Source organism: Malaclemys terrapin, chromosome 1, assembly GCF_027887155.1.
Source record: "Malaclemys terrapin pileata isolate rMalTer1 chromosome 1, rMalTer1.hap1, whole genome shotgun sequence".
In the NCBI taxonomy this organism is placed as follows: Eukaryota; Metazoa; Chordata; order Testudines; family Emydidae; genus Malaclemys; species Malaclemys terrapin.
The window spans coordinates 76765450-76792983 of record NC_071505.1 but is presented as its reverse complement, the minus strand read 5'-3'; the positions used below and the strand labels follow the sequence as shown (position 1 = coordinate 76792983).

General features: G+C 40.7%; 1 protein-coding gene across 1 annotated transcript; it reads right to left on the bottom strand.

The window, feature by feature from the left end:
- Positions 1 to 5502: 5502 nt before the first annotated feature.
- Positions 5503 to 23187, bottom strand: NTS (neurotensin). Its single transcript, XM_054016204.1, has 4 exons — positions 22968 to 23187; positions 18877 to 18938; positions 8522 to 8746; positions 5503 to 6512 (listed from the first exon to the last, which is right to left on the bottom strand). The coding sequence occupies exons 1-4, from the start codon at positions 23035 to 23037 to the stop codon at positions 6372 to 6374; spliced, it is 498 nt and encodes a 165-aa protein (XP_053872179.1). The 5' UTR covers positions 23038 to 23187; the 3' UTR covers positions 5503 to 6371.
- Between the last annotated feature and the right edge of the window lie 4347 nt (positions 23188 to 27534).

Sequence of the window (27534 nt, the reverse complement as noted above, 5' to 3'; positions counted from 1 at the left end):
GAGAATCATAGACACCTGCCCCAGGGCCATCACAAAAGTTTGAGTATAGATGTATATAATGACTAAAACATCACCTGATAAACATAAAAATATTCAAAAAATGTTTCTTTTTGAGAGAGACCAGGTGGGTGAGGTGGTCTTTTAGAAGGCCAACTTCTGTTGGTGAAACATACGCTTTAAAGCTCCACGGAGCTGTTCTTCAGGACCTGATAAAGAAAAACTTCAGTGGATCATGGAAGCATGTCTCTTTCACTGACATAAACTGGTCCACTTAGAAATATTACCTCACCCACCTTGTCTTTCTCCTCTCCACCCTGGCTACAACATCATTGCAAACAATCTTTTATTTTGACATTTTGAAATGAAACATTTTGATTTTTCACTTCAAAATTGCTTTTGTTTTGAAAATTCCTTTAATTTTATTTTTAAAACTTTTTAAAAGATAAATAGTGCTCAAAATCATAATGCGCGTACAACCTGAAACAAATTTTTAAAAAATGTTTTGAGTGGCAAAACAATTTAAAGAATTTCATTTTCAGCTCAACCTGAAACTGTTTGTTTGTTTTGGTTTTTTTTTTAACTTTTGGAATAACCATCAAACTGAAAAATGTGTTATTCATACAGCTCTAAGCTACAGTGACAGATAGCCAAATCTCTCAGTAATTGCTTTATTAAATACAAATAGCTCGTCATCAAAAAACATTTCTAAAGGGCCAAGTCAACAGTCTGTACTAATGGCCTTCAAAATAATACTTAAGAGTTAAGCTTATTTTATGAGTATGAAAGAGAAAAAAATGTCTGAATTAACAAAACTTTAAAATGCCTTGATTATTATTTTTACGACTTACAAATATCTTAGTTAATTTTAATCATGTTGACTGAAAATTTTACAAACCAATTTTCTTTCCAGACTGAATTTTCATAATGAAATTCTGAACTCTAGAAAGCTTGGCTTATAATATCAATTGAACTTTCATATGGGTGAATAACATGATTGTAATATATTTCTTGAATTTAGTTTCCTTTCCATTCATGTTTGGCATTTAGTTTTAAAGTGCCAACAACATTTGCCTCCATGTCTTTACTGAGAGCAAGAAAATAAGTCTAATTTTCCAAAATTATGGATATTGTTTCTATGGCTAGGCCAGGATTTTTCACACTCTGTCCTCCAAATCCCTGCCAGATCTGTAAGAATTGTTATGTTTTTTTCTCTTTTATTGAAGGTGTGTGAGGGTAATGACTGTCTTGGTCTCAGATGTTTTTTTCCTTGTTCTCTAGTGATTAAGAGAGCAGAATTCTCCAGTCGTGAACTCTCAAGAAAATCTATTCTGCTTTGTTATTTCAGGTCAACAGGGAAACCATTTGGAATTACTAATGCTATATTTTAGATCTACAGAACTTGCACATTTGGATGAGAGTGTGTTCCCTCCCACCTGTTTCCACACCTTAATAAAAAAGAGCATCCTGACTAGGGTTACCATCTGTCCAGGTTTCCCTGGACATGTCCGGCTTTTTCAGTGTTAAATGGCCGTCCGGGGGGGATTTCTAATCAAGTAGAAATGTCCAGGATTTCCCCCTTCCCCTTCTGTGGCGTGGCTGATTGGACGCCTGGCCTGATTGAAAGCCGCTCGCAGTCACTAGGGCCTCTAGCAGCCAGAGTCCCTCCCCCTCCCCCGCTCCCTCCTCCGCCACAGAGCAGCGGGGCTGTGTTTAATTCCACGTGGAGCCTGCATTTCTCCGTCTGCCGGGTGAGCAGGGGGGAGCAGGGCAGGCGGCAGGGTGTGTGTGTGTAGAGGCTGCAGGGGCAGGGGGGTGCAGAGGCTGCAGGGCGAGTGGGGAGCAGGGGGCACAGAGGCTGCAGGGGCGGGGGGATGCAGAGGCTGCAGGGCGAGTGGAGAGCAGGGGGCACAGAGGCTGCAGGGGCGGGGGGTGCAGAGGCTGCAGGGTGAGTGGGGAGCAGGGGGCACAGAGGCTACAGGGGCGGGGGGTGCAGAGGCTGCAGGGCAAGTGGGGAGCAGGGGGCACAGAGGCTGCAGGGGCGGGGGGGTGCAGAGGCTGCAGGGTGAGTGGGGAGCAGGGGGCACAGAGGCTGCAGGGGCGGGGGGGTGCAGAGGCTGCAGGGTGAGTGGGGAGCAGGGGGTACAAAGGCTGCAGGGGCGGGGGGGTGCAGAGGCTGCAGGGTGAGGAGGAGCAGGGCAGGCAAGGGCATAGGGGCTGCGGGGCGAGTGGGGAGCAGGGAAGCACTTAGCAACCCCCAACCAAGATCAGAGCGGGAGGGAGGAGGGGGAATGCAGGGTGTTCAGAGGAGGGGGCAGAGTTGGGGCAGGGACTTTGGGGAAGGGGTTGGAATGGGGGCGGAGAAGGGGTGGGGCTGGGGCGGGGGTGGGGGAGGGGCGGAGTTGGGGTGGAGCTGGGGGCGGGACCGGGGCCCCGTGGAGTGTCCTCTTTTTTAAATGTTTGAATATGGTAACCCTAATCCTGACTCTCCTTTCATATACACTCCCAAACTTACAATAATATGTATTTTCTTTTTTTTAAAATGATATGGATTTTGTCCCAAATATTTATCAGCACTGGCCTAAAAAAAACAGATACTAAAACTGTTTCAAATTCTAAGTGGATGTTCTGTAGTTTATTAGGCCCTTTCACAAAGAGGCTGGCTTCTTAAGGGGATATGGGCTCAATCTCACTGGTGATAGGATCAACTCATCTCCCCAGATAGGAAAACCATTGGGTCATTTGACTAACTCAGGCCAAGCCTTGAGAAATAAGGAAGAGGCCTGGGAATGAAGGGAAAGGAAGCTGTGCCAGAGGCTGCAGTGAGCAGGAGACCATTAACCAGGGGAAAGGTTTGTGCGTGGAGGGCCACTTGGACACTGAGCCTGTGGAAGACTCTAGGCAAGAAGTCTGAAGTGTCACTGCTGGGAGAGAAGGCAGACAGACCAGCATGGGAGTGGTGCAGAAAAGTGCATGAATTGTGTGTGACAACCTGTACCTCATGTTCACCATTTATAAGGTTGTAATATATTTTGTACAAAATACTCCTTGTGAGGAATCATTTGAAAAGTCATAATCTGCTGAACATTATTGTCCTGATAAAATGTGTGGCAACATTTTATTTATAGTTGCAAGACTCTACTGTATGACTTTGGTATAACAGTTAAGAAGAGCAACCCAAACCAGTTTTTCAGAGACAAAAACACACTGGCACTCCAGCCAGGTGCTAAAGGCTATCACCAGTTTAAGCAGCCATTCTCCAGCAGGTAGGAAGGGGTAAACAAGAAATTTGCATTCCATCACAGGGACAGTTCAAACCTCATGTCCACAAGAGAATGTTTTTGTCACCATGAATCAGGAAGGATGTTTCTAGTACAAGAAACATAATTATAAAGAGGGGAGGAAAACACTGGACTTCACTCCTCTTCTTCCTATCTCTGCTCATGCTATCAAGGACACTGAACTCAGGTGGAGTGGATCTGGGCTAAATAGAGACCCCGCCTGTGAAATGTGGTGTGCAGTGAGAGAAATGCTTTTGCTTTGAATTCTGTAAGTTTATTAAGTAAGACTTCAGTTTGTGTTTTATCTTTTTTCTTTTGTAACCAATCCTGACTTTTATGCTTCATTACTTGTAATCACTTAAAATCTATCTTTTCTTTCTGTAGTTAATAATACACTTGTTTTACTGTTTTATCTTAACCAGTGTTTAGTCCTAATGAGGATTAAAGTGTGTGGGGAAATTCCATTTGGACAACAAGGCCGGTGCATGTCATTTTCCCATGACGAAATGACAGACTTTATCTGAGCTTGCGTTATTCAGCAGTATGTTGGGCAGTACAAGACACATTTCTGGGGGAAAGTATGGGACTAGGGAGAGTACTGGTACTGATCTGCAGTTTAATTAATGAGTGGCTAGCTAGTAGCAGTCAATACCATGTGACTGGAACCAAGTTACATTGCTGGAGACTGTGTGTTAACTGGTTAGGAGTGACTGTTCTCACACCAAAGCAATGTAAGAGGCACCCTAGGTTGGAGAACTGGGAGAGAGGGGGGAAACAAGGCTGTTCAACAGTTCAGACTGTACCGTGGATAATGTCACACTGTGGAAGACAAACCCACAGAGAGGAGTGGGTCGACCCAGCCTGAGACTGAGGTGACGACTTGTTTGTTTTTTGTTTTGAGTTCTATTTGATTTATGCCATCTTGTTGGCAGGACTAAATAAATTGGACTCTTGAAGAGGAAACTTGTTTTAAATATGGTTGGACTGGGGTGTGAAGTATGCAAGGTGCCCTTCAGAGAGGGAAACTGAGGCAGGACTGCTGCAATCATCTATTCATGAGAGGGCACTGCGGAGGCTGTGACCCAATGTCAGGCCTCAGCTTAGCAAAGCACATGCTTAACTTTAAGTCACTAGGACTTAATATTAAGCATGTGCTTTATTGCTTTGCTGTATTGGAATTATGATTATTTTTGAAATTAGTGCATAAATCCTTGTAAATTCACACATCACATGCCAAGATGCAAAGTTTATATGGCTATTTAAAAACAAACAGATAAATACAATCTGTGGGTGACAATGGGAAGTGTGATTATCCTCAATATAATCAAAGTAAAATGTACAGTATAATGTCCTCACTGTAAAAATGTTATTTTGGTCATGATTAAGGATATGATTCTGTTGTGAATGTCACGGATTCCATGATTTTTAATGGACTTCTGTGACTTTTTTGGCTTCAGGCCACCACAGTGGCAGGGCTGCAGCAGTTATCAGCCCCCGCCCAGGAGCAGTAGCAGGACTGGAGCAGCAGCCGCAGTCAGCTCTGGGGCTTGAGCAGTAGCCAGGCCCACAGCAGTGCCCGGAGCTGGGTCAGCCTCCACTGTAAGAGCAGGCTGCGGGGCTAGAGCAGCGGCGGTACTGGAGCAGCGGCTGGCAGTCAGCCCCTGATGGGGCTCACATTGTTAAGCCCACCCTCTCACCTCCATTTACTTTTTAGTAAAACTCACAGACAGGTCATGCGCTTCCGTGCATTTTGTTTATTGCCCACAACCTGTCTGACTTTTACTAAAAATACCCATGACAAAAGCTTAATCTTAGGATATGTCTACAGTAACTGCCGGATCAGCAACCAGCGATCAATCCAGCAGGGGTTGATTTATTGTGTCTAGTCTAGACATGATGAATCGATCCCCAAGCACTCTCCCGTCGACTCCTGTACTCCACCGTCATGAGAGGCGCAGGCAGAGTCGACAGGGGAGCGGCAGCAGTCGACTCACCACGGTGAAGACACCACAGTAAGTCGATCTAAGTACATCGACTTCAGCTACATTACACATAGCTGAAGTTTCGTAATTTAGATCAATTTCCCTCTCCCCCCTCCAGTGTAGACCAGGCCTTAGTCATGATACACTGTGCTGGAACTTTTTAATACCAAAGCTAATCCTGCATAATCCACAGCTCTGATGGATATGTTGAGTTGTGGTTCACCTGCAATCAGAACCATGACCATGATTTAGGACATTTTTATTGACTTCATTGGACTTTAGATCATCCCTTAAAGAGTAAAACTAAGTACTTCCATTCAGCATGCATAAAGTATGGAGAGAACATAAGTTGTTTAATTGATTGCATAAATGAAATAAATGTTGCTTTCTTGCCTCAGTCATAATATGAATTTCTCTGAAGTAGATACTACCTTCTGGCTTTGTTCAACTAGCAGACATCAGTGAAAATATTTTCTCTCTAATAGTAGTAATATAATTTATTATTATTATTATTATTATTATTTATTACATCATGGTCCTTCACTGGTCCATGAAGAATCAACAAGTTAAATCCACCAAAATAAGGAAGATCACTTAAAAAATATTTGAATTTGCAACTTAATAACCAATGCACAATGTTTCCTTGCTTATTTAGACTTAAATCCCGATAATTGCCACTGGTCAGAAAACATTGTGGCAATTCTGATCACCATATTACACATCAGTTTGCCAGCATAGATTGGTTTTGAGGTGTTTGAGACATTTTATGATATTTACTGGTGTTTATGGACTATTGATTTACTTTTTGGGGTAGGAAGGTTTGTTTTATAACACAAAAAACCCTCTTATATTGTAGCAAATATGTTGAAATCTCAGATGTGTACAATACATCATGCTTAGAAACTAGATTTATTTGTAAATGTATTGGTCCAATTAATCTCAAGTAGGAAAAATCACGTTCAAGAAACAACAATTGCAAAAAAGACACAGTTATGTTATAATCTTGATGATTTCTCATAGTATATTTTTCACACAAATATGATTTTAGATTTAAATAAGAACCATAAAGCACAGTTACTCAAACTAAATATACATTGCTGTCTTTGCTGCATCAGTAATATGAACTTCTCTTGAGTATGTACGGTCTTCTGGCTTTGTTAACGTGTAGTTGCCGTTTCAGGATATAAGGAGTTTTTCTCTTCATTATATCTTGGTTTGAATCCTCTTGATTGAAAACATCCTGCTGAAGTATCTGTAAGACATGAGAAGAGACACTGTGGAATCTCTGTATTTCTTTGTATTAAAGATAAAGAAAAATATTAATCTCTCAATATTTTTGTAAATCTATATTCTCTTAATATACCCACGAGAAAAAAAAAAGAGAATGGACTTTAGTAGTTTCAAAGAATTAATTATAAAGCAATACCTATCTAATCTCTAATCAGAGATGATGAGTAAATTTCAAAATTTTGTGGGTGAAATCCTGGTTCCATTGAAGTAAAGGACACTGTTGACATTTACTCGAGTGAGGCTAAGATTTCACCCTGGGAGCTTTCATTTAATATGGATGAAGTTTCAGAAGTTAAGGTTCTTATATTAACTTCTTTGGTCTAAAATTTAGGCTGGAAATCTCATGAGATTTCCACTACTTGCTAGTTTTATCCTTCCTAGCAATATTAGTAGACAAAATGAGAAATGTATAAAATTTTAAAAACCAGAAATGTATGAATATCAACAAAATGGCAGTTGTAAATGTCAGAATGTTCAAAAACAATTGTGCTTTGAGTTTTGCATGAAGGGTCAGGTCATTTCTTAGTTATCTGAAATGATTTAATCCATTCTTATTACTCCACCTTTTAATGATCACACACAATCCAACTGGCTGACAGAGGGTTATTCAATTAAAACCTTTGTAGCACTCCAAACTTAATTGTTTGGGGTAGGGCTTCAATTCTCAGAGTATTTCCTGGAGCCCTGGGGCTTGGGACTTCATTCCTGTGGGAGGCATCAGGGTTGGGGCTTCACATGTTGGGACTCCCGTGGGATTGAAAATATTTACTGGAGCTCCACTCCAGATGGCTATGGCTGAATTTAAGCCCTGCTTTGGGGCACTAAAATCTATTGATTATTTAGTAAATGGGTCCTGATCTAAAATCCATTGGAATCAATGGAAAGACTCCAAGTGATTTCAATGGGCTTTGGAACAGAGCTTGGATGAATAGGATCACAGGAAGGTGTGTCATGGTCAGCAGTGGAGCCTTTTCTCAAGTTTCCTCAATCCCTTCTTCCCTCATTTTCCTCCCCTTCTCTCTTAAACTTGTCTGATATTTCTTTGCACTCCTTTACCTCACATCTAAGCTGCACAGAGCCATAATTTCTCTATCTATGGCTTCTTTGAGGCTGGGAAACCCCAGTTTCTGCTACATTTACCTGCATCTCCAGGGTAAGAGACACCTCAGTATCATGGTGAAGCATGCCAGTTCTACTGCAGCTACTCTTCAGTGCTAAACGTACTGCTGTTACAGTTTGGTGTAAGTGCTACTGCAGCTCATGCACAGGCTTGAAAATGCACTGGGCTGAATCCCCTCAGCTGTGCTGAGCATGAACTTGGCGCAGCTGAGAAGAGAGTGCATACTGGAGAGAGAGAGCAAAATGGCTCTAAACTACCTTTTCTGCCTCCTGGACCTCTGGGCAATGCTCATGGGGAAGCACGCTGTTTCATGGTATTCCCCAGGGCAACCATGGTAGCTTTGCATTCACGCTGTACTGACATAGGTAGTGCAAATGGCCAACTACAAAGTGGGCCCAATGATCCTCTGCACATACATAAGACCATCTCCTGCTTTCAATCACACCTCTGTAAATCCAGACTAACTCTACTGCTGTTGAACAGAGTTTAATTTTCTGTTCTGTCAAGAAGCTCATCTTCATATCTCTGCTTAGTTTTTTGGGGAATGGCTACAAAGTGTGGAGAAATGATATAGTTAATATTTCACATTGATATAGTCCAAAGCACCCTGCAACTCTTCAGAAATGATATATGTACTGCTTAAGGAAATCACTTAGAGATGGAGAGCACCATCGAGATGGATAACCAGTGCCCAACAATTCAAGAAGGGGATATTTTGGCCAAATATACTGAGGCTTTGAAGGATCCATATAGAGAAGGCAGGACCTAGGTTTTTAAGTCTCTCTTGAAATATAAATACAACATCAAAGCAAAGTCCTTTGAGTGACATGCATTACTTATGTGTTGCTTACCTCCCAGTGCTGAAAGGCTCTGCTGTGGCAGACTTTTTGGAGCTGGTATATTGTCAGCATCGCTTCCAAGCTGGAGCCATCTAGAGCAGCAGGAAACTGTCCTCTCAGAAGGATGTCATCTTCCTCAGACTCCGCTGTTTCCTCTGCTTGGTTGTTTATGTTGTTTATAAGACTGCACACATTGAGCAGGGTCATCTTCCAGTAAGGAAGTTTCGCTCTGTTAAGCTGAAGGATACAAAACACATGCTATGTGAAATGCTGTCTTCTCTTTAGCAAAAGCTGTGTGATACTGTAAAACATTTCAATGGGGACAGTATATTTTGTTTAGTGTGTTTTGGGATTTTGTTTGTTTTTGTCTAACCAAACATGCAGGGTCTGATCCTCCTCGTGTAGTTGTGCAATGTCAAAGGAAATTGCCATCAGCTCAGAATGGTAGTATTTCACACCACTCTGCGCAGGTATAAATGATTTTACGTGGTTCCAGGGAGTGAAGAATCGGGCTTGTTGGTTGAAGTCCTGGTGCAGGGAGCTCAGCCTAACTAATAAGCCTGTCGATGAGGATGGATTCTGAGTCACAAGAGGATCCTCCTCCCTAAACTGTAGGCCAATAAGGGGTACTTCTCTGCTCCATGGCTACTCTTGCAGGGAATGTGATGCAGCGGACACCTGCAGTTCATGAACCCTAAGGCCTTGCTTGCTGTGGCCCCTTTAAAAATCTTGTGTAGGGAGCTATCATGGAGTACCAATCTGCAGAGCATAGTGGATTACAGAGTACCAAAATGAAATTACAGATTAAGCTGATGTATGAATACAAAAAATATTATTAAGCAAATAAAGATGAGCCACTCAATATCTGGTTCTTTATGGGAAGTGGTGTGAGTTTATAAAAAAAAATGAAGGGAAATAATGAAGAAATGGAGGATTGAAAGTATTCTTGCAATAGGCTGTGTGTTATTTGCCTATACACCTGACACCCATGCAGCTAGCAGGTGTTGATCCTATTCAGAAAGGGTTGAGTGGGTTCTGCTGACTCACTGAGGCAGATGACTTAAGTGATCTTTATATACAGGAAGGTTAGAGTGACTCTCATGTGAGTGAGGATCTAGAGTGTGGGTTGAATAGTCCCAGACAGAATCCTAAAACCTACCAGGCCTAAGGAGCAGATTTGAGCTGACTTTTATATCTTCTTATTGATAAATTCCAACCACAGTAGGGAGGCCATTTCGAACTTTATATAGTGTATGGAATTTATTTGTAGGGACTTTATATAGTGTATGGAATTTATTTGGAAAAGGTGACTGCCCACTTTATTCTGCAGTCCGAACGTATTACCATACAACCCAATTACATTACAAAACTGGGACATAAAAGATTAATGCTATTGGGCCATCTGTACATATCCATGCCTCCTATTACCATTATTAAAAGATAGACATGAATACCAATGGCAGTGTAGATCCCTTATGAAGAGGGAAAATGCTAAATTCTGTGGTACATATATTCAGAGATAATTATCCAAAGTCAGCAGAGAGACAAGTCATGTGGGAGCAGATATCCAACAGGGGCTGGTGGTAGGGGAAAGTACTGGCAGGCAAACAGAGGTGAGTAGCAGTGGGGAGGCAGGTATGTGGGGTAGAAAGGAGGGATCCAGCAGATAGTTCAAGATGACTGGATTTGTGGAGAGTGTTGGAGATCAGGAAATTTAGAAGGAAGTGGAGTCTGTAGAAGTAGAAAGAAGAATCCACACTGGGGGAAAGAATGGGGGCTTATCATGGGAAAGGGAGATATGCGGATCTGAAGGTATCTATGGTATTATATGTTTATCTTCAGTTTCTCAGTGCAATTTGTTGAATAAATTAGGGTTACTAATAGATATTGGAGCATTTTGCTGTAAGACTGGATGAACTGCAACAAGAGTTCAGTGATGTAAGAGCCATCAGGCCCTAAAAGAATTTACTGATATGGGAAGATTTCCTCCTGGTCAAGCTGAATCTGCAGTCAGTAGATAATCTGTTGCACTTAAGTGCCCTGGGTGCTCCATTAACTTAAACTATTTATTTCCAGTCAACACCTTCCCTCTGTTTTCCTATTAGCTAGAGCTGGGTGGAGGAAGGTAAGTCTGGTTTCATGAAGGATTTTGATATCTGATTTAATTCCAATTCAGAACAAACCCCCAACATTTCAAAATTATCTGTGAAAAGGAGCTTTGACTTTTGGAGGCAGTCTTTTTTTTTGGGGGGGGGGGAGAGATGTGCCCCTGAAGCCCTTAGATCCCTTGGCTGCTGAGGAGTGGTGAGCTTGGGAGCCAGGACCTATGAGGTTTCTAGGCTCAGAGCTCTCCATCTGCCTACCAGGTGGGCTGCCAAGGATCATGAGCTTGGAATGCCAGGCTGATGAGGAGCCTCACGCCTAAGGCCAGGGTTTCCATGGCTTCCAAGCTCTCAGCTCCTTGCAAGCCTGCCAGCTGAGACTTCTGTTAGAACTTTACCAACAGCTGCCTGTCCCTATGAAATGTTTCAATTTCAACGAAATGCCGAAGTGTATTGTCGGAATTTTTCTACCAGCTTTTAATTTTGATTTGGAAAAACTCAAGTGAGGATGCCACCTCGCCTTGGCTTCACTCACTACTTCCCTTCTCCATCATATTTTCCACTCTCTGCCTTCCCCGTCTATTTTTCCCTTCTTTAACATTTTGATTTTTCTCCAGCATAGAAAGTAGTTTCCTTTAAACAGAAACTAGGCACATGAAAATTCCAGGCACAAGGAAAGCATAGGCTGAGCAGTACCTTCTTGCTCACTGAGCTCATAGTTCCCAAATGATCCATGTTGTGCATCAAATCATAGAAAGATAGGCTGGAAGGGACCTCTGGAGGTCATCTAGTTAAACCCTCCTGTGCTGAGGAAGGTATAAGGATACCTCGACCATCCTCGACCATCACTGTCTAATCTGTTCTTTAAAACCTCCAATGATGGGGATACCACAACCTTACTTGATAAATTATTTCAGTACTTAACTATCCTTATGGTTAGTTTTTTTTTTCCTAATATCTAACCTAAATCTTCCTTGTTGCAAATTATATCAGGCTTATTTTTTTTAGTGAATTAAAGTGTCTTTGTATGTTTCCAGGAACAAATATTAATGTAGCAAAATAATATAGCTGTTTCAACAATACAGACATTCATTTTATTTAGTGATAGCATGGTTGGGATGGCGGAAGGGTATGTACTCCATGTAATTTTCAGTCCACTAGAGAATCCCATAACCTTGTGGTTCTTTGAGTAATCTTTTTAATAGAGATGAATATTCTATGTTGAATTTGTGTGGTATTCATTGTTAGCCATATTTGTGTGTGTGTGTGTGTGTTTGTGTTGTTTGTTATGGGGAGAGAGGGAGAGAAATGTCCTAAAGACAGGCCAAGGGAGCTTCAGAAATTTGAATCAATGTCAACATTTTTTAAAGAAATTCCCTTTGGACCATAATCTTCCCTCAGATACAGGTGTGTTATTAAGTGGGCATAATTTAGCCATTTGTTAGACAAGCCTTGCTTTCTCAGCAGCGTTGGGTTCACTGTTCAGAAATGTGTATATTGGTTTATGGGCGAAATGGAAACACATCCTAAATCCTGCTCAGCAGCTTGAAATGTTGTGTTTTATTTTGTTTACTTAGTGCTCATCTGGTCTTCCACTCAGGTGATCTAATTAGAGTTTTGAAATATTTTGAAGGATGCGACAGGTTCAAAACAAAATTAACCTCTTCATGGAATTAATTAGCAGGAGGTGGATTTAAAAAGTAAATAAAATGCCCATTTCAATTCCAAATCTCTCTTTGGTTTACTTTAAATTATTTGTGGCATAAAAAAAAATTTCACACAAAAGATGAAGCTTTCCATGTATGCTTTCCCGCATGTTCCATGCCTTTACACAAAGAATGATGTTTTCAGTATGTGGATGAAAATGCTGTGGCTTCCTGCGTAGAGCTTCAGTATCCTTTGGGTCTAACGTTGTTACTCTATCCCAGCTTTAGACATTCCAGAGAACATTTTTTGAAGACATGGATAGCATATCCAAGTAGCAACCCCCAACTGAGTCAAGTTTAGTACAGTTCTTACTAGCTAGCCAGGAGAAAAGTCCCCTTTGGCTCCACAGTTATTAGTTTTTGCAGCTTTGTTTGTGAGACACACCTAAGATAGATTGATACAATGGACCTGATTCCCATTTATGCCACACTGAGGCTAGGTCAACACTGTGTGTGGGGGGGGTCGATTTAAGATATGCAAATTCATCTACACGAATAGCGTAGCTGAATTCGACGTATCCGATACAACTTGCCCCGCTGTGAGGACGGTGGAAAATTGACACCGCGGCTCCCCCATAGACGGCGCTTATTCCTACCTGGGCTGGTGTAGTACGTGCATCGATTCGGGATCAATTGTCGCGTCCCGACGAGACGCGATAATTCGATCCCTGAGAGATCGATTTCTACCTGCCGATCCAGGCGGGTAGTGAAGACAAGCCCTTACATCAATGTAGCTCCTTTAACTTCAGTGTAATTACTTCTGATTTGCACCAGTGTCAGATCAGAATGAGGCCTTATGTCTTTAAGAACGACTGACTACGTTAATTGTCGGGCAAGACTGAATATATGAGGGCTATTTATAGATTGTGGGAGGGAGTATGGTCTCCTGGTTACAGCACCAGACTGGGATTTAGTGGACCTGGGTTCTATTCTTGATTCTGCCACTGGCTTGCTGGGTGATCTTGGGCAACTCACATCACCTCCTCCTGCCACAGTTTCCCATCTGTTAAAAAATGGGGACAATGGTACTGTTTTCTTTTGTTAAGTGCTTTGAGATCTACTGCTGAAAAGCACTAGGTAAGAGCTAGGTATTGTTATTATATAACTTTCTGCTGCATAGAAAGCTCTCCCAATTAAGAAAATAGAACAGGATTGTTACTCCAATGCAAGAGCAGGTACCGAATGACTATATCTTGATTTATACATTGTGTGAACTCTCTAGTAATATGGTAAAGCATAGCCTTACACTCATGGAGCCCAAGAGTCCTGGTTCACTCATGCCTGAGTGGCATGTTTTCCGCACAGTTCTAGACTGTCAGTCACATTGGTGACTACAAATGCTCAAGCTATGGTTTGGAAAACAGCCATGAAGGAGATCAAAGCACCAAAGTCTCAAAGGGTAGAGCGAATATACTGAAGGTTAGTTCAAAAAAGAATCTGGTAGTAATTTGATAAAACAATGGAGGTTGTTTGTAGTATGAATCTGGCTTTGAGATTTATTGATGCTGAAGAATTCATGCAGGGAATTTGATATATGTTTTTGCATTGCTGAAGCTTCTTATGAAATGGAATATTGAAAGTTGTTGGGCTCAGAAATATAATGGGCCTTTTTTCTTTCCTTTGATGTATTTCTGAAAATTTGGGTCCCAGTTGTTAATAGAGCTGGCCCACACTGGCAGTTTGTGGTTCATGATAAATTTTGGATATTTTGAAAAAAAAATTCAGATCCAAAATGAAACCAGATTTTTAGAAACTTCCCACAAACCAGAAAATCAAAAATAAAATCATATTAATATTTAATTTACATGGTGTTTCCGAAATGAAATGTGCTCCCTGGGACCTTGGCAGTGACTAATTGAAATGGACATTCTTGTTAGTTTCACAGCTACTATTCAGGTGGCAGCCATGAAACAGTTAAGGATGTCCATTTTAGTTAGCAACTGCCAGGGCTCCCAGGGTCTGCAGTTCTGAGGCTGACCCACAATACAGACTGCCCCACCACAGGGAACTCAGAGTTTCCAACCTCCTGGGCCAGCTGGCCTCAGGACTGCCCACTCACAAGTCGGATAGCACAGGGATCCTGCTGGTTTGGGGAGTTTGAAAGACCTGAGGTCCTGGACCTAGGGAAGTCTACATAGTAGGGCTGCTGTGGACCCTGGAAGCCTGTCCCAGGACTTCCAGGCACTGCAGCAGTGAACCTGAAAGTCTTGAGAGCCCCCAGGTTTTCCAGGTTCCCTCCAGTGGAGCCAGGAGCCTAGAGCTGGATCTCCTAGGGCTACCAGGTTCCCTGCTGTGGAGCAGGCAGCCAAGACTGGGTTAGAGCCTAGCCTGGGTTAGAACCAGTGTTCCCAGGACATTCAGACTCCCAGCTCCACCTCAGGGAGCCTGACAGCCTTGGCATGGTACGGCTGTCTTTTGACAAAAACCTGCCTGACAGACAGAGTTTCATCAGAACCCTGCCTGGGATGCTACAAATTTGTCAAACTCAAACATCTTTTGCAGCACATTTCAGATTCAACAAATCAGCATTTTTTCCCAACAAAACACTGTTACATCACAAAATTTCCAACCAGTTTGAATTGTTTACTTAAAAGGAACACCTAGGGTAGCCTTTATTGTGTCTGGAACTGCTTTGAGTGTGGAGGACTAAAGCGGAATCTGCATTCCACTGAATGGATTTGTTATGTATCAACTTGTTTATCGCTGATTTTGGTTAAATAGTACCTCCGGAGGCCCTGTTGATGTAGTAATAATTTATATTGCACTGTGTGCATAGTATTAGCTGCTGGAACATGGAGAAATCTTGAATGTTACACATTTTATAAAAATAACTTCATTTCAGCTCTTGCTTCTTATATCCTCTAACTCATCCTCAGCCAAACAGACTTTTTTCTTTAAATAGAACCTCAAAATAATGAATAAATTCAGATGATTTTGTGCCAGAGATAGCTAAAACAGAGGAAACTGGTTATAGTATTCTGGAGGTATACTACAGTGCTTGCAAGTCAATTAATATTTGGAGGTTGCTGCTCTGCAATGAGCTTTGTTTCATGACAGAGTACTCTCTTCCTCCAGGTAGTATGATTTTACTGCTTAGATTTTTCCTCCTTTTTCCATAGTGGAGGATGAAACAATTAAACATATTCTGCAAATGGATATTCACATTAATTTAATGGAATATCAGGGCATACCTGTTATATCAGCAGTGCAAGACGTGTCAGGTCTATAGGAAATATTTATCTATTCAGAGTCTCATATGCCAGCTTCAGTGTAGTATTTGAGTGCCTCCCAGATACTTAAAAATAGAAATAACAATCTTCCTTTGTGTTGCTAAGCAGACAGGCTGAATTTTGTACCAACTGGAGCTTTTCCAAGGTGCATTGCTGTCCTTGCATATATGAGTTGCAGTTACCCAGGTTGGAGGTTATGAATGCATGGATAACTTAGCCAGGGCTGTGTCTGGTAGAAGGGAGCTATGTCTTCTGGCCAGACACAGCTCATTGGCCTGCTAAACCCAGGGTTGTGAGCTCAATCCTTGAGGGGGCTACTTAGGGATCTGAGGCAAAAATCAGTACTTGGTCCTGCTAGTGAAGGCAGGGGGCTGGACTCAATGACCTTTCAAGGTCCCTTCCAGTTCTATGAGATAGGTATATCTCCATATATTATTATTATTATTATTGGTATAGATGGTAGTGAGCAGATTTTACAACAACAAATGCTGGGTATTGCTTATCTATCATACTATAGCAATGAGGTGTTGAAAAGGACCAAGATTGCTGACAAGTTTAATAGTCTGAGAACAGGTTCCTCAATAGTGGGGAATATTATAGAGGAGGCATGTTCTTCAAAGTGACGCCACTTCACCTCAGTCTTGTTTGGGTTCTGCTTTATCAGGTTATTCTTCATCCAGGTGCCAGTTTTAGCAAGGCACTTTTTATTCTATGTAAAGCAGATGAAGACCAAGATTATGTCTGCATACTGATGACACTTCAGGCTATGTTGTCTTCCTAGGTCTCCAACAGGCTGAGTAAATGTTGAGCAAAACTGGAGAGAAACATGAGCCTTGTGGGATTCCACAGTTGAGAATTCTGGAGGTGGAGAAACTGTTGTAGAGAAAAGACCTAAACCATTTCAGGGAACTTCCATTTGCCCCAGGAACTTCTGTATCCCATCAGGGATGTGACACAAGTATTTGGTGATCAATAGAATCAGATGTTGAAGACAGGTCCAGCAGTAGGAGTTATGAGTATGGATGTCCTTCCCTTTTTTATGACCAGGAAGAAGCCATCCACCAGGCTGCCAGGCTCTGGCTTGAAGCTTGACTAAGAGAGACCCAACCCACAGATGGTATCGAAGACTGGCTTTTGCTTGCTTAGAAAAGGGAGGAATAGACCCTGGGCAGTAGTTTGTGAAGTCAGTAGCATCTAGTGCAGACTATTGCATGTTCTATGATGGGTTGTAGATTCCCCTCATCAAAGAAGAGTCCTTTACTCTATTACTATCCAGGAAGGCTAGGGCTTAGAATCACAGATAATTAGAGGTATATTCTTGAACTGTGAATCAGTTTAAAAAATTTGAGCACTAGGACATACTATGCCATCAGAATGCCCTTGCTGAAAATATATTATGGATGTATCAGGAATGCCAGGCAATGTTAATGTGGTTGATAAACTACTTTGCTACACTTGTACATCCAGACTTTTCAAAACAGGTTTGCTTTTTTCTCCAAGATGTGAGGGCCAACAAGATGATTAGAGATTGCTTGGTTAGACTGGCAACTCCATATCACAGATGATTAGTAAGAAATAACAGTAGTTATTCTCAAGTTGGAATAAGATATGAGGTGGCAGATCACCAGACCTTCCTCAATTGAAACCTGTTAACTACTACACCTTCCATCCCAAAATGTGCCTCACATTCTTTTACACACTTAAAATAGTCACTAGACATTAAGTTTTAATCTGATGAATGCTGCAAACCCTCACAAAGTGCATAATAAATGAATTTATTATCCCTCTAATTGGTGGAGTAGTGAAGACTCCCTTGCTGGAGTGGTGTTATCTCACGCAAACTACAAGTGACTTTTCGGGGGCTTCACTATACCTTACTTGGATGTCAAGAGAACATGCACAATATGTCAAGGAGCCTGAGATTCACAATTATGTCACCACAAGTTAAGTTAGGGATGGTCCTATCACAAGTCCACTTGTTAAGACAGGCACAGTAGTTATTAGGTCACTTGAACTGTGTTTATGGATTATGCAGCCTTCTGGACAGAGGGAGGCCTAAACAGCAAGTTGCCTCATCCAATACTACACATACCAAAAATCAGCTATGATTCAATTTGGCACATTCCTAATCAGCCGTTACACAACTGTTTTAGTGTTTGTTGTGTGTCAGAGATGGGGGAGAGTGGCAAGTGGTGAAATCTTGGCTCTATTAACATCAATAGTAAAACTCCCACTGACTTCATTGGAGCTAAGACTTCACCAAGAGTGTATTAGCCCTTTGGGACTCAGAGGAAGAATCCTTCTGACAGAATCCCACTCCTAAACTGGTCCCAGGAAAAGAATCCCCACTAATCTTTTCCCTACTTGACCAGCAGGAGTCAAGAAGCAGGTTTGTGTGACATCTGGGCCTTGTTACCTTGCTAATTGAGACTACAGAAATATAGGAATTACCATACTGGATCAAACTGAATATCCATCTAGTCCATTCTCCTGTTTCCATTGACGCCTGGTAACAGGTGGTATCAGAAAGGGAGGGGGTGAGAAACCCTGAGGTGAGCAAATGTGGAATAACCAGCCCACAGGGGAACTTTCCATTAAAATGCAAAATGTTTTGACCACTCTTGTGAGAAATGATAAAACATCCTATTTTAAAATAAGTAAAGAAATAATTTATCAGGGAAGAATGAAACATGCATATATTTCCCACTTAATTAAAGTTTTTGGCTACTGCCTGTCAAATGTGTATGTTCTATTTTTGATACTTCACCTATGTGAAGCTGAGATCATTGAACCCTGCGTATTTGGAAAATAAATCTATGGCTGATTCTTTGGCCACTCAGGAAGGAAACTATTTACCAGATATTTTTGTGACTATTTTTCTGATGTTCTTTACAATCACTAAAACTACTAGATTATTCCTAAACCAAAACCAACATCTGTTGGTAACAGTTTTTGTCTTCTGAAAATATTAATTTTACACATATGTAGAAAAAGTACAATAGCGTCTCATTTAGGCATTAATTCAAGATCAATTCAGATACAATCCTATTGGAAACAGATTTTCTTCTGATAAATTTACAGGAAACACAACCTGAATAATTTAATGAAAGTACCAGCATTACAAGTGAGAGACACTTTAAAGGTGTTGATGTGACAGAGAAAACTTAAACTTCCTTTGAACTAGAAGAAAATTTTGCACCAAAGTAATGCCTTGCACTGAACTTTTATGTCTAGACTGTTATTACTTTGTGCAAAGACTTCCATGCTTGTAATGAGAATTCATGTGTTCCCTACAAGTCAGCTAAAGGGTAAAAAGAAAAAAGAATTACCTTTGATGTATACATATTGGTCAATAAATCTGCTTCTAACGCTTTCATTTCCTCTTCTGAATCTGGGAATAAATCAGAAACACATGTGTACTATTTCATCACAAATCAGAGTCATTTGATTTCAGAATATAGGCTTTAGGTATATCTCATAAAGAGCTCTTAAACTTAGATAATGGATAAAGGGCTAGTAGAGAATCTTCCTCTCTTAAAATATGATCCAGAAAGACTGACTGCAAGGGTCTTTTAGTACAAGTACAGCCTAGGTTAATGATGCATCTTATAAACAGTCACTCACCATCATTCTAGGCCTGATCCAAAGTCACTGAATTCAATGGAAAGATTCCCATTGACTTCAATGGGCTCTGAATCAGGCTCATAACCTATAGCCATTTCAGTAAAACAAAAATGTTGCCAAATCTCCTCATCCAATGTCAATATGATTTTTTTATCATCTGAATAAGCTTGTCTGTCACCTTTGCAAACTTTTAGACCCTGACTTTGTAGGTCTTTATCTTAAAAGGGACATTTCTTCATAATAGAGACAAAGTTTTAAGTAAAGTTTTTAAAAAATAGGCATTAATAGTAGTTATATTTACTACGCAAGACTCTAATTTTAGTTATACCAATATAAATTCTGCTGACATCAGTGATTTCAGACCGATCAGAATTTGACCTATTGACTTTTAACTATGTGTGTGTGTGTGTATGTGTGTGAGGGAGAGAGAGAGAGAGAGAGATTTAATGTAGTGGAATAATTTCTTTCTACTAATTTAGTTGACCCTACATAGCGCAATATATTAGCAAGTCTTATGACTTATCTGATGGGGAAACGTTATTTTAGAAGGATGAAGCACAATCAGAAAGAATTCTATTCTGCTGTGCACTGAATTTGCAAATATAGCAATCGTAACTCAAAGAGTATGGTAAATGTTTGGAGATCATTAAATACCTCTGTTGAAGGAAATTTCATTTTAATTGTTTTGTAGCTCCCTAAAAGCAACAGTAATTCAAAGCCAATCCCTAAATTTATTTACTTAGACATAAAAAAAAAATAACTAACTTATCTGAGGCTCTAGGTGCCCTAACAAACATAACAATATATTGTAAATATCAGTTGCATTAACATGAGCAGTGTTTTTGTTGTTATTCAAGTGTTCCACTATACAGTGGAATCTGTTGCCCATTTACATCCAGGTATGAGATCTACTGATGAAAAGTGCTATAGACGAGATTTTAAAAAAAAAATTAATTCAATTATTTATTTATTTTGTTGCTACTGCTACCTTGCTAGTCATAGGAATGTAGGAGATAAGGCTAGGGGGGCCTTATGGATCATCCAATCCAGCCCCCAGCTACTGCAGACAAGCCTAGGATATATTCCCATTCATAAAATAATCAAGCTTCATTTTAAAACTAGTTAGGCTGTTTGTCCCGACTACTCCTGCTGGGAGACTGTTCCAGAACCTCACTCCTCTGGTTAGAAACCTTCTTTTACCCATTATTCTTGTGACACCATTGTCCTTTAGCTTAAATAGCTCTTCTCCCTCCCTGGTGTTTTCACCCCAATGTATTTATAGAGGGTAATCATATCTCAGCTTTCGTTTTGCTAAGCTAAACAAGACAAACTTTTTTAGCCTCCTCTTGAAAGATAGGTTCTTCATTCCCACTGATAGCAGTAGTAGCCCTTCTCTGTACCAGTCATCAGCACAGTATCTTAGTGCCTATCAAAAGTCCTGTTACTAGGATTCTGTCCTAGTTTACACTACAAAATACAGACTTAAAATAGAGCATAGAGAATGGCCAAGATAGGTGGAATGCTGCACAGAATGCATAGGTGCTAAGAAATGTTTTGAATGAAGAGAGCAAGGGAGCTTGGTGTACCTTATTTGGGAGGCTATTCCAAGTGAAACAGGTGGCAAGGAGAGAAGCATGGATTCAAGAGCCAGTGAAAAAGACAATGGGAGGAGGCAAAAGAGACATGGGCAGACAGCAGAGGGGGTGGGAAGCGGTGCAGGAGGAGTTGAGGGCAAGGATGCAATGGGGACAGAGTTATGGAGAGCTCTGAATAGAAAGTTTGTTTTTATCATACTATATTGTTTAAAGGGGAAATGTACACACCTTACTCTCCTCTGGCTGGTTCATACCTTAACTGGATTGAAATTCTGCACTTTGCTCATATATTTAAATTTTACAAGCAACATTTTCCCCTCAGAACAAATCATATTTTCAAAAGAAAATTAAAATACATGTTCTGTATCTTAGCTAAAAACAGTGCAATGCTTTCCACATTGAGCTAATCTCTGTCCCAGGTACACGTTTTCATATTTTTAAGCAAAATAAATCTTTTTAATTATGGTATGTCCCGCTTTCTTCATTATAGACCCAATCCAATGTCTATTGAAATCAATGGGAGACTATCCATTAACTTTACTGGGCATTGCATCAGGTGCTACTGCAGGTGCTAGGATCTGATCCTGCATCACTGATGTTAACTGTCACCTTTTTTTTTTTTTTGTAATGCTTTTTTAAGATCTATGGATGAAAAGTGCTACATAAAAACCCAGAATTATCATTATTCTCACTGCTTTGCTATTCTGTGAAACAGAGGAACTGATCCTGCTGCAAACAAGTTTACAGCAAAATTCTTTTCTCTTGAAACAGGTGTAGGATCAGAGCCAAAGATCTAGTGTGTGTCAGGTTTTGCTTACACTTCTCACACTGTCAAATGCTAATACCTAGTTTACTAGTTATTCTCTTCAAAACATTTTTGTTAGTATTCCTTTAAGATCTTGTTAGGGCATAATAGTTTATCATCTAGAACAATGCTAATGTGCTACCGATATAAAAGTTTACAGGTGAAAAATGTTAATCCAACGGACAGCGCCTGGTGCTCCTGAATACACTGTGAAATAGAATTCTGAAAGTTGAAATGTGAGGGTTATAATTTCTTTGTGTATTATTTTTTACTTTACTAGCATTTTATAGAATCATAGGAATGTAGGGCCTCAAGGTCATCTAATCTATTTTCTCGCTTCATGATGAAGCAGGCAAGTAAGTACACCTAGACCCTACCTGACTCTGTGAATATAGTATCATAAATCATGTTAATAAAGTATTAAGCTATTTTGTAATTTAACAAGTCTGTATTTTGAAATCTACTCTGCTGCATATGCATGTGTGAGTGACTGTGTGGCTATAAAAGCCATTATATTTTTGTGTATAAACTTAGCTATGTCATTTTCCCAAAAGAAACTATAAACTAAACAAGTGTTACAGGTCATCTGTTATCCTCTGGCTATTTAAAGCAATTACACTTGGAGTAGAAAGTCACTTGAGTTTATCCTCCTATGGTGTGATTTGATTTTGCATTGATGTAAATCTGCAGCTTTCTTTCCCCTTCAGATGATTTGGTAAAGATTATTTTAACACTGCAGCTTCAGTTTTTGTATCTGCATCATTGATGGATATGAAATATGTATTTTAAGTACATGTATAGCCATTTTGGTTAGGATTTGTCAAGGCTTCATAGGAGCTGTAGAAAAGATATTGCCTAGGATATTTGAGAGAACACCACAACATTCCATAGATCACAACATTCCATAGATCACAAATACTTTCAACATTTGTTACAAAGTGAATGGTCACATCCCGTTATGTTTCTCAAGGGCTATTCTATAACTTTTTAAAAAATCTAATATTGATGCTGCGTGAAAGAGCAGGTGAATGTGAAGGAAGGAACTCATGGCAATGACAGAAAAACTGTCATTCAACACTTATCAGGAATAGCTTGTGTGTGTGTGTGTGAACATATATAAACCTTATCTAGAGTTAACTCACTTTGTTTCTTTTGATCTCATCCGAGGGGCTAGTACACCTGTTAGCTCTTATCACCTGAAAATGACTAGTCAGATGTAAAACCTTTTTTTTAAAAAAAAAAAAAAAAGACTTCTACTCCTCCTGGGTTTAAATGCCCATCAGCCGAGGAACAATCTGATAACTAACCACAGAGACAGGTTTGGGAACAGGAGCAGAGAGTCCCCCACACCAATTCACAGCTTAGGAAGGAATCCCAAAGAAGTTGCAAAGCTTACCTGAGCACAGACTCCAGGAGGTGAAAGCCAGCAGGATCATGCACACCAGTTGAATTCTCATTCTTGCCATATTGAGCCCTCTAGAAAGTAAAGTCCATAAATACTAAGAAGAAGAGATGAGAGAGACAGACACAGATAGAAAGAGAGAGAAAGTATAGCTGCTTCTTTCCCTCGCTGCCTTGAGTGGACTTGTGAGTGTCTGAACCATAAGGGGAGCCCTGGACCATTCCCTAAGTATATAAGCAGTGGGATGATGTCACAAAAGTAGAGTGATTGTCTCTTAATGAATTACCCTCCCTTCTCCTCCTCCTCCACAGCCCCCGCCCCCAGATACTCAGTTCTGAGTGAAACTGACGCGATTCACTAATTGCGCTGCGCTGCTCCACACTCCTTGACGCACACAGAGATCAATTCAGAAACGTTCTACATACGGAGCAACCCGGTGTTCGGCTCACCTGTTCTGCCATACACACAGCAACCCGAAAGATAGGGCAGTTCTTAGTTCTTTATGGGGAATAAGGTGTATGTGCGTGTGCATTAAAAAGGAGTGATCACCTGGCAATGAGATGCACTGTACAAGATGCAAGAAAGATGCTCTGGGAAAGGGAGCTATATTAAAAGGGCGAACATCTTACCCCAGTATCCCTTGAGATCACCCCATAATCATTTTACATACTTCCCCTCTGTAAATGTGTTGCCGAATTTTACTAATTGCTCGACAAATAATGCGAGGGAATAAAATGTATATTGATTTATATGGACCCGTTGTTTTGTGCCATCAAAGGTTGGTGTTGGGGAGGGGGGGGGTTATGTATATTTTCCATAGATTTTTTTAAATTTAGGACACACTAATAGCTAGACTTTAGGCTATTTCGTGTATCCTAAATTATATAGTATACATATATAATGTCTGAAAGTTTGTGTGCTATAGGGTAATGAAAAATATTCCCATGATATAGGAATTATATTTTGGCACCAGTGTTGCACAATATTGATAGGGATTTCCCCGCAGTCCCACTCTCCGGGACATAATGAGAACAGATTCTAGGTGGGTAAAAACTGTGGTATATACATTAAAAAAACGACATACAGACGATACAAATGTATGCGGTTCAAGTGATAGGATATTTTGTGTAGCTGCTTTCTTTAAACTGGAGCTGAGGTGTTTCGTTTTGGCAGGTGTCTTTGCTTCCATTAGGGGGCGCAATGGAAGTATGAGAAAAATCACTCTTCCCGCTATTGGTATTCAAGCTTTAAGATCCTTATAGAAAACTCAGAGCTATATTGACTTGAGTTAATAGAGCCTCCTATTGTATGCAAACTGGATTGGTGAAGTATTTCTCATTTGTGTTTACATTCTTTCCCTATAATTTTATCCTCAGCACCATCTCTATAAATGCAAAGAATATTTGAAGCAGTGGAAGGGTGTATTGAGGTGAAATGCTACAGAATCACATTAGCCTGGAGCACATTATTTCTTTACAATGTAACTTTTCTCAAAGACAAATGTTCCATCTGCTGAAGGCAGAGAATGCATATATTACAGTGCAGCATATTTTGATCTGGGGATTTATTTAAGGACTGGTACACGAAGTCCACATGCCAGCGACACACTCATTGAATGATTGCTTCTCAAACGATGATTGCGCAGCACTGAAGAGGAAATAGTTTCCTTTAAAAGCAAAAGCAATGACAGTGATCAATTATATCCTTCTCTCACGTGCTACACACTTTTACATACTGTTGAAATGTATTCCTTGTAGTTAAAAAATACACCATATTTAAAACATCCTGCCACCCAAGGCAGCCTTAGGTCAGACTTCTTGTGTATGGATTCCCGTTTTGCACCAGTGTAAAGTTTTTTGTACTGTTGTCACACATGGATAAATATGAAGAAACATACCCCAAGTTAGTTCTTGGATTATTGTTGGCACTTTAACCCAAACCTATTATTGAAAGCTTTTTCTTTCCTGTAATTCTGGCTTACTAAGCAAGGATGGTTTTTTGAAATAAAGCTTTCCTATTTTCTCATTCATATTATGGTTACTGAGGATCACAACTACACACAGTATAAAGACCAATCGTTAACTAATTTTACTCCCTGGGTGTGCTGTTTCTTTTCAAAATGTTCTGTGAATAGGAATCATATCTAGTGTCTACTCTCTGCATGGGTTTCTCCAACAGTGTAATTTCCATATTCTTACATAACTGAAATGTACAGTGATGGGGGGGGGGGCGGGGTTCCCCCAGTGAGTCAGTGAGTGTCAGTTTTACTGCCACTAAAAGATGTGATCATCTAGTTTTTATCCTGGTTCTCTCTGGATTATAAATCTGCAGGGAATAATTTAGGGTTCTGTTATGCTATAACCTTTCTGATCCTGCCTCTGTTTTTATCCCACTACTAGCAAATAATCAGGCATGAACACTAAAGTAGTTCAAAATCTCTTTTGCTTCTACATTCCCTCTTCAGTACTCATCTGTACCTTCTAGACATATCATTTTCAAAGGTACTGGGGTCAGGAACCATTGATCCAGCACCCTGGAGTAGTTTTCTTTTGTTCTAAATGAGATTGAACAGTCTGTTCTTTTCCCATTGCTCCTTTGTTTCCTTTCCTCCAGCTTCTTGCTATGTCTGCAGCTTTCCCCTACTGTTGCATTAAAATGTGGTATAGTGGGAATAGTAAGCATTTTAATAACTGAATCTCAAAATCAGTTATTTTCATTCCTAGGTCTTTCTTGTTTGGAAGCGTTTCTTTCATTTGCAGAAGAAATTGCCCTGGGAAGGCTTTCTAGGAGGTAATTGTTTCTCTTTCTGTAAGATTCACTTCATTTGTGGAGGTCCCTTTTAAAAAAAATATCTCTGACCCACATAACCTAGGGAAAATACGTACAGCCCCTCAAACATGTCAGCTAGGGTGGGGATGAGGTCATATCAGACAACATTCAGACTGTGGTCTGCACAGCACTCTCGGGCCCACACACCACCTTCTCTCACAGTGGCAAAAAGCAGCTGCAGGTAATCAAACAGTGGTGCTTCCTATTAGATGTAATCCAATAAAAGAACAAACAAACTAACCTCTATGCACCCTGTGTATCTGCTTTGTCTTTTGTATCTGTAAATACAGCTGCAATCAGTTCTGAGGATGACACCAAATATGATGGAGTTAGTAGCTATAGAGAAGAGAACCAAACTGCTAAATGTGCTGGAGTGAGAGGAGCAGAAGCTACAGGTAAATGAGAGGAGAATAAGTATCAAATAATTGGTAAAGTCTTCCACCCAGGGAGCAGAAATAATTAGACAGATGCAAAATGGAGAGAAATGCACCCAACTGCACTCATCTCATTAAAGCAGGTTTATTTTCATATTATCTGTTTGACAGTGTCCTATGACGTTGTTTGGAACCAAGCTCTGCAGGTGCTACAAGGAAAGTGTGGAATCCTGAATTTCCTGCAGAAGCGGGAGCAAGGCCTCCCCTCAAACTTGGGGGCATTGTGACTTCAATGGAATCACATCTGTGTAACCTTCTCTGGTTATGGTCCATGGGTCTGAACAGAAGATGATGGCTGTTCCCTTCCAACCAGCCCCTTCCATGCCACGGGTCTGCTCAGTGTCCTGCCCCCAGGGCCGGCTCCAGCATTTCTGCCGCCCCAAGCAAAAAAAAAAAAGCTGCGATCGCGATCGGCGGTGGCAATTGGAAAAAAAAAAAAGCCACGATCAGCTACAACATCACCGGCTCATTCACCTGCACATCCACCAATGTTATATATGCCACGATCAGCGGCGGCAGTTCAGCAGCAGGTCCTTCGCTCCTAGAGCGAGTGAGGGACCTGCCACCCCCGAATTGCCGCAGGTGCCAGCCCTCTCCCTTGGCCGCCCCAAGCACCTGCTTGTTAAGTTGGTGCCTGGAGCTGGCCATGCCTGCCCCTCCCCCATTGTGGACCCTGGTCTGCACTGAGAAAGCTCCACCGGGTCTGGAGGAAGAGAGAATGGTCTCACTGAGGCAGCAGAGCCCCTTTCTGGATAGAAGGGGTGAGATCTCCACATGGAGGTGTCCTTCACTCAGAGATCAAATGAACATTGTAAAATTTGAGTTCAGAGTGCCAGTAAAGGACAATTAAATGTTTTCAAGGGTTTTGGGGTGATCTTTTTTTGGAGGGGGGATAGTGAGGGAGGGGAAGGTTGGCATCCTTGATTCACTGGTTGGAAAAATTCACCTATTTTCTTTAGCTTCCATCTCAGAGTTTCCTAGAGAACTGCCCATTCAGGACTGCATTTCTTCCACCCCCATAATTACATATTTTCCAAAATAACCTCAGTGAATTTACGTTTCAATTGACTCCAGTGTCCATGATATAGCCACTAAAACATGCACTGTTTTTTTTATTTAAATGTAATTAGATGATATCAGTACAGAATATATGTATATATGTGTGTGTGGAGGAGTGGATAATATCTTTGCCGTATACCACCGTATATACATACATTCCCCTGTCCTCCCCAACCCCAACCGGTCATGCTTTGATATTGTTTGGTAAACTGAAACAGTTTCAGAGTGAAAAACTGTGA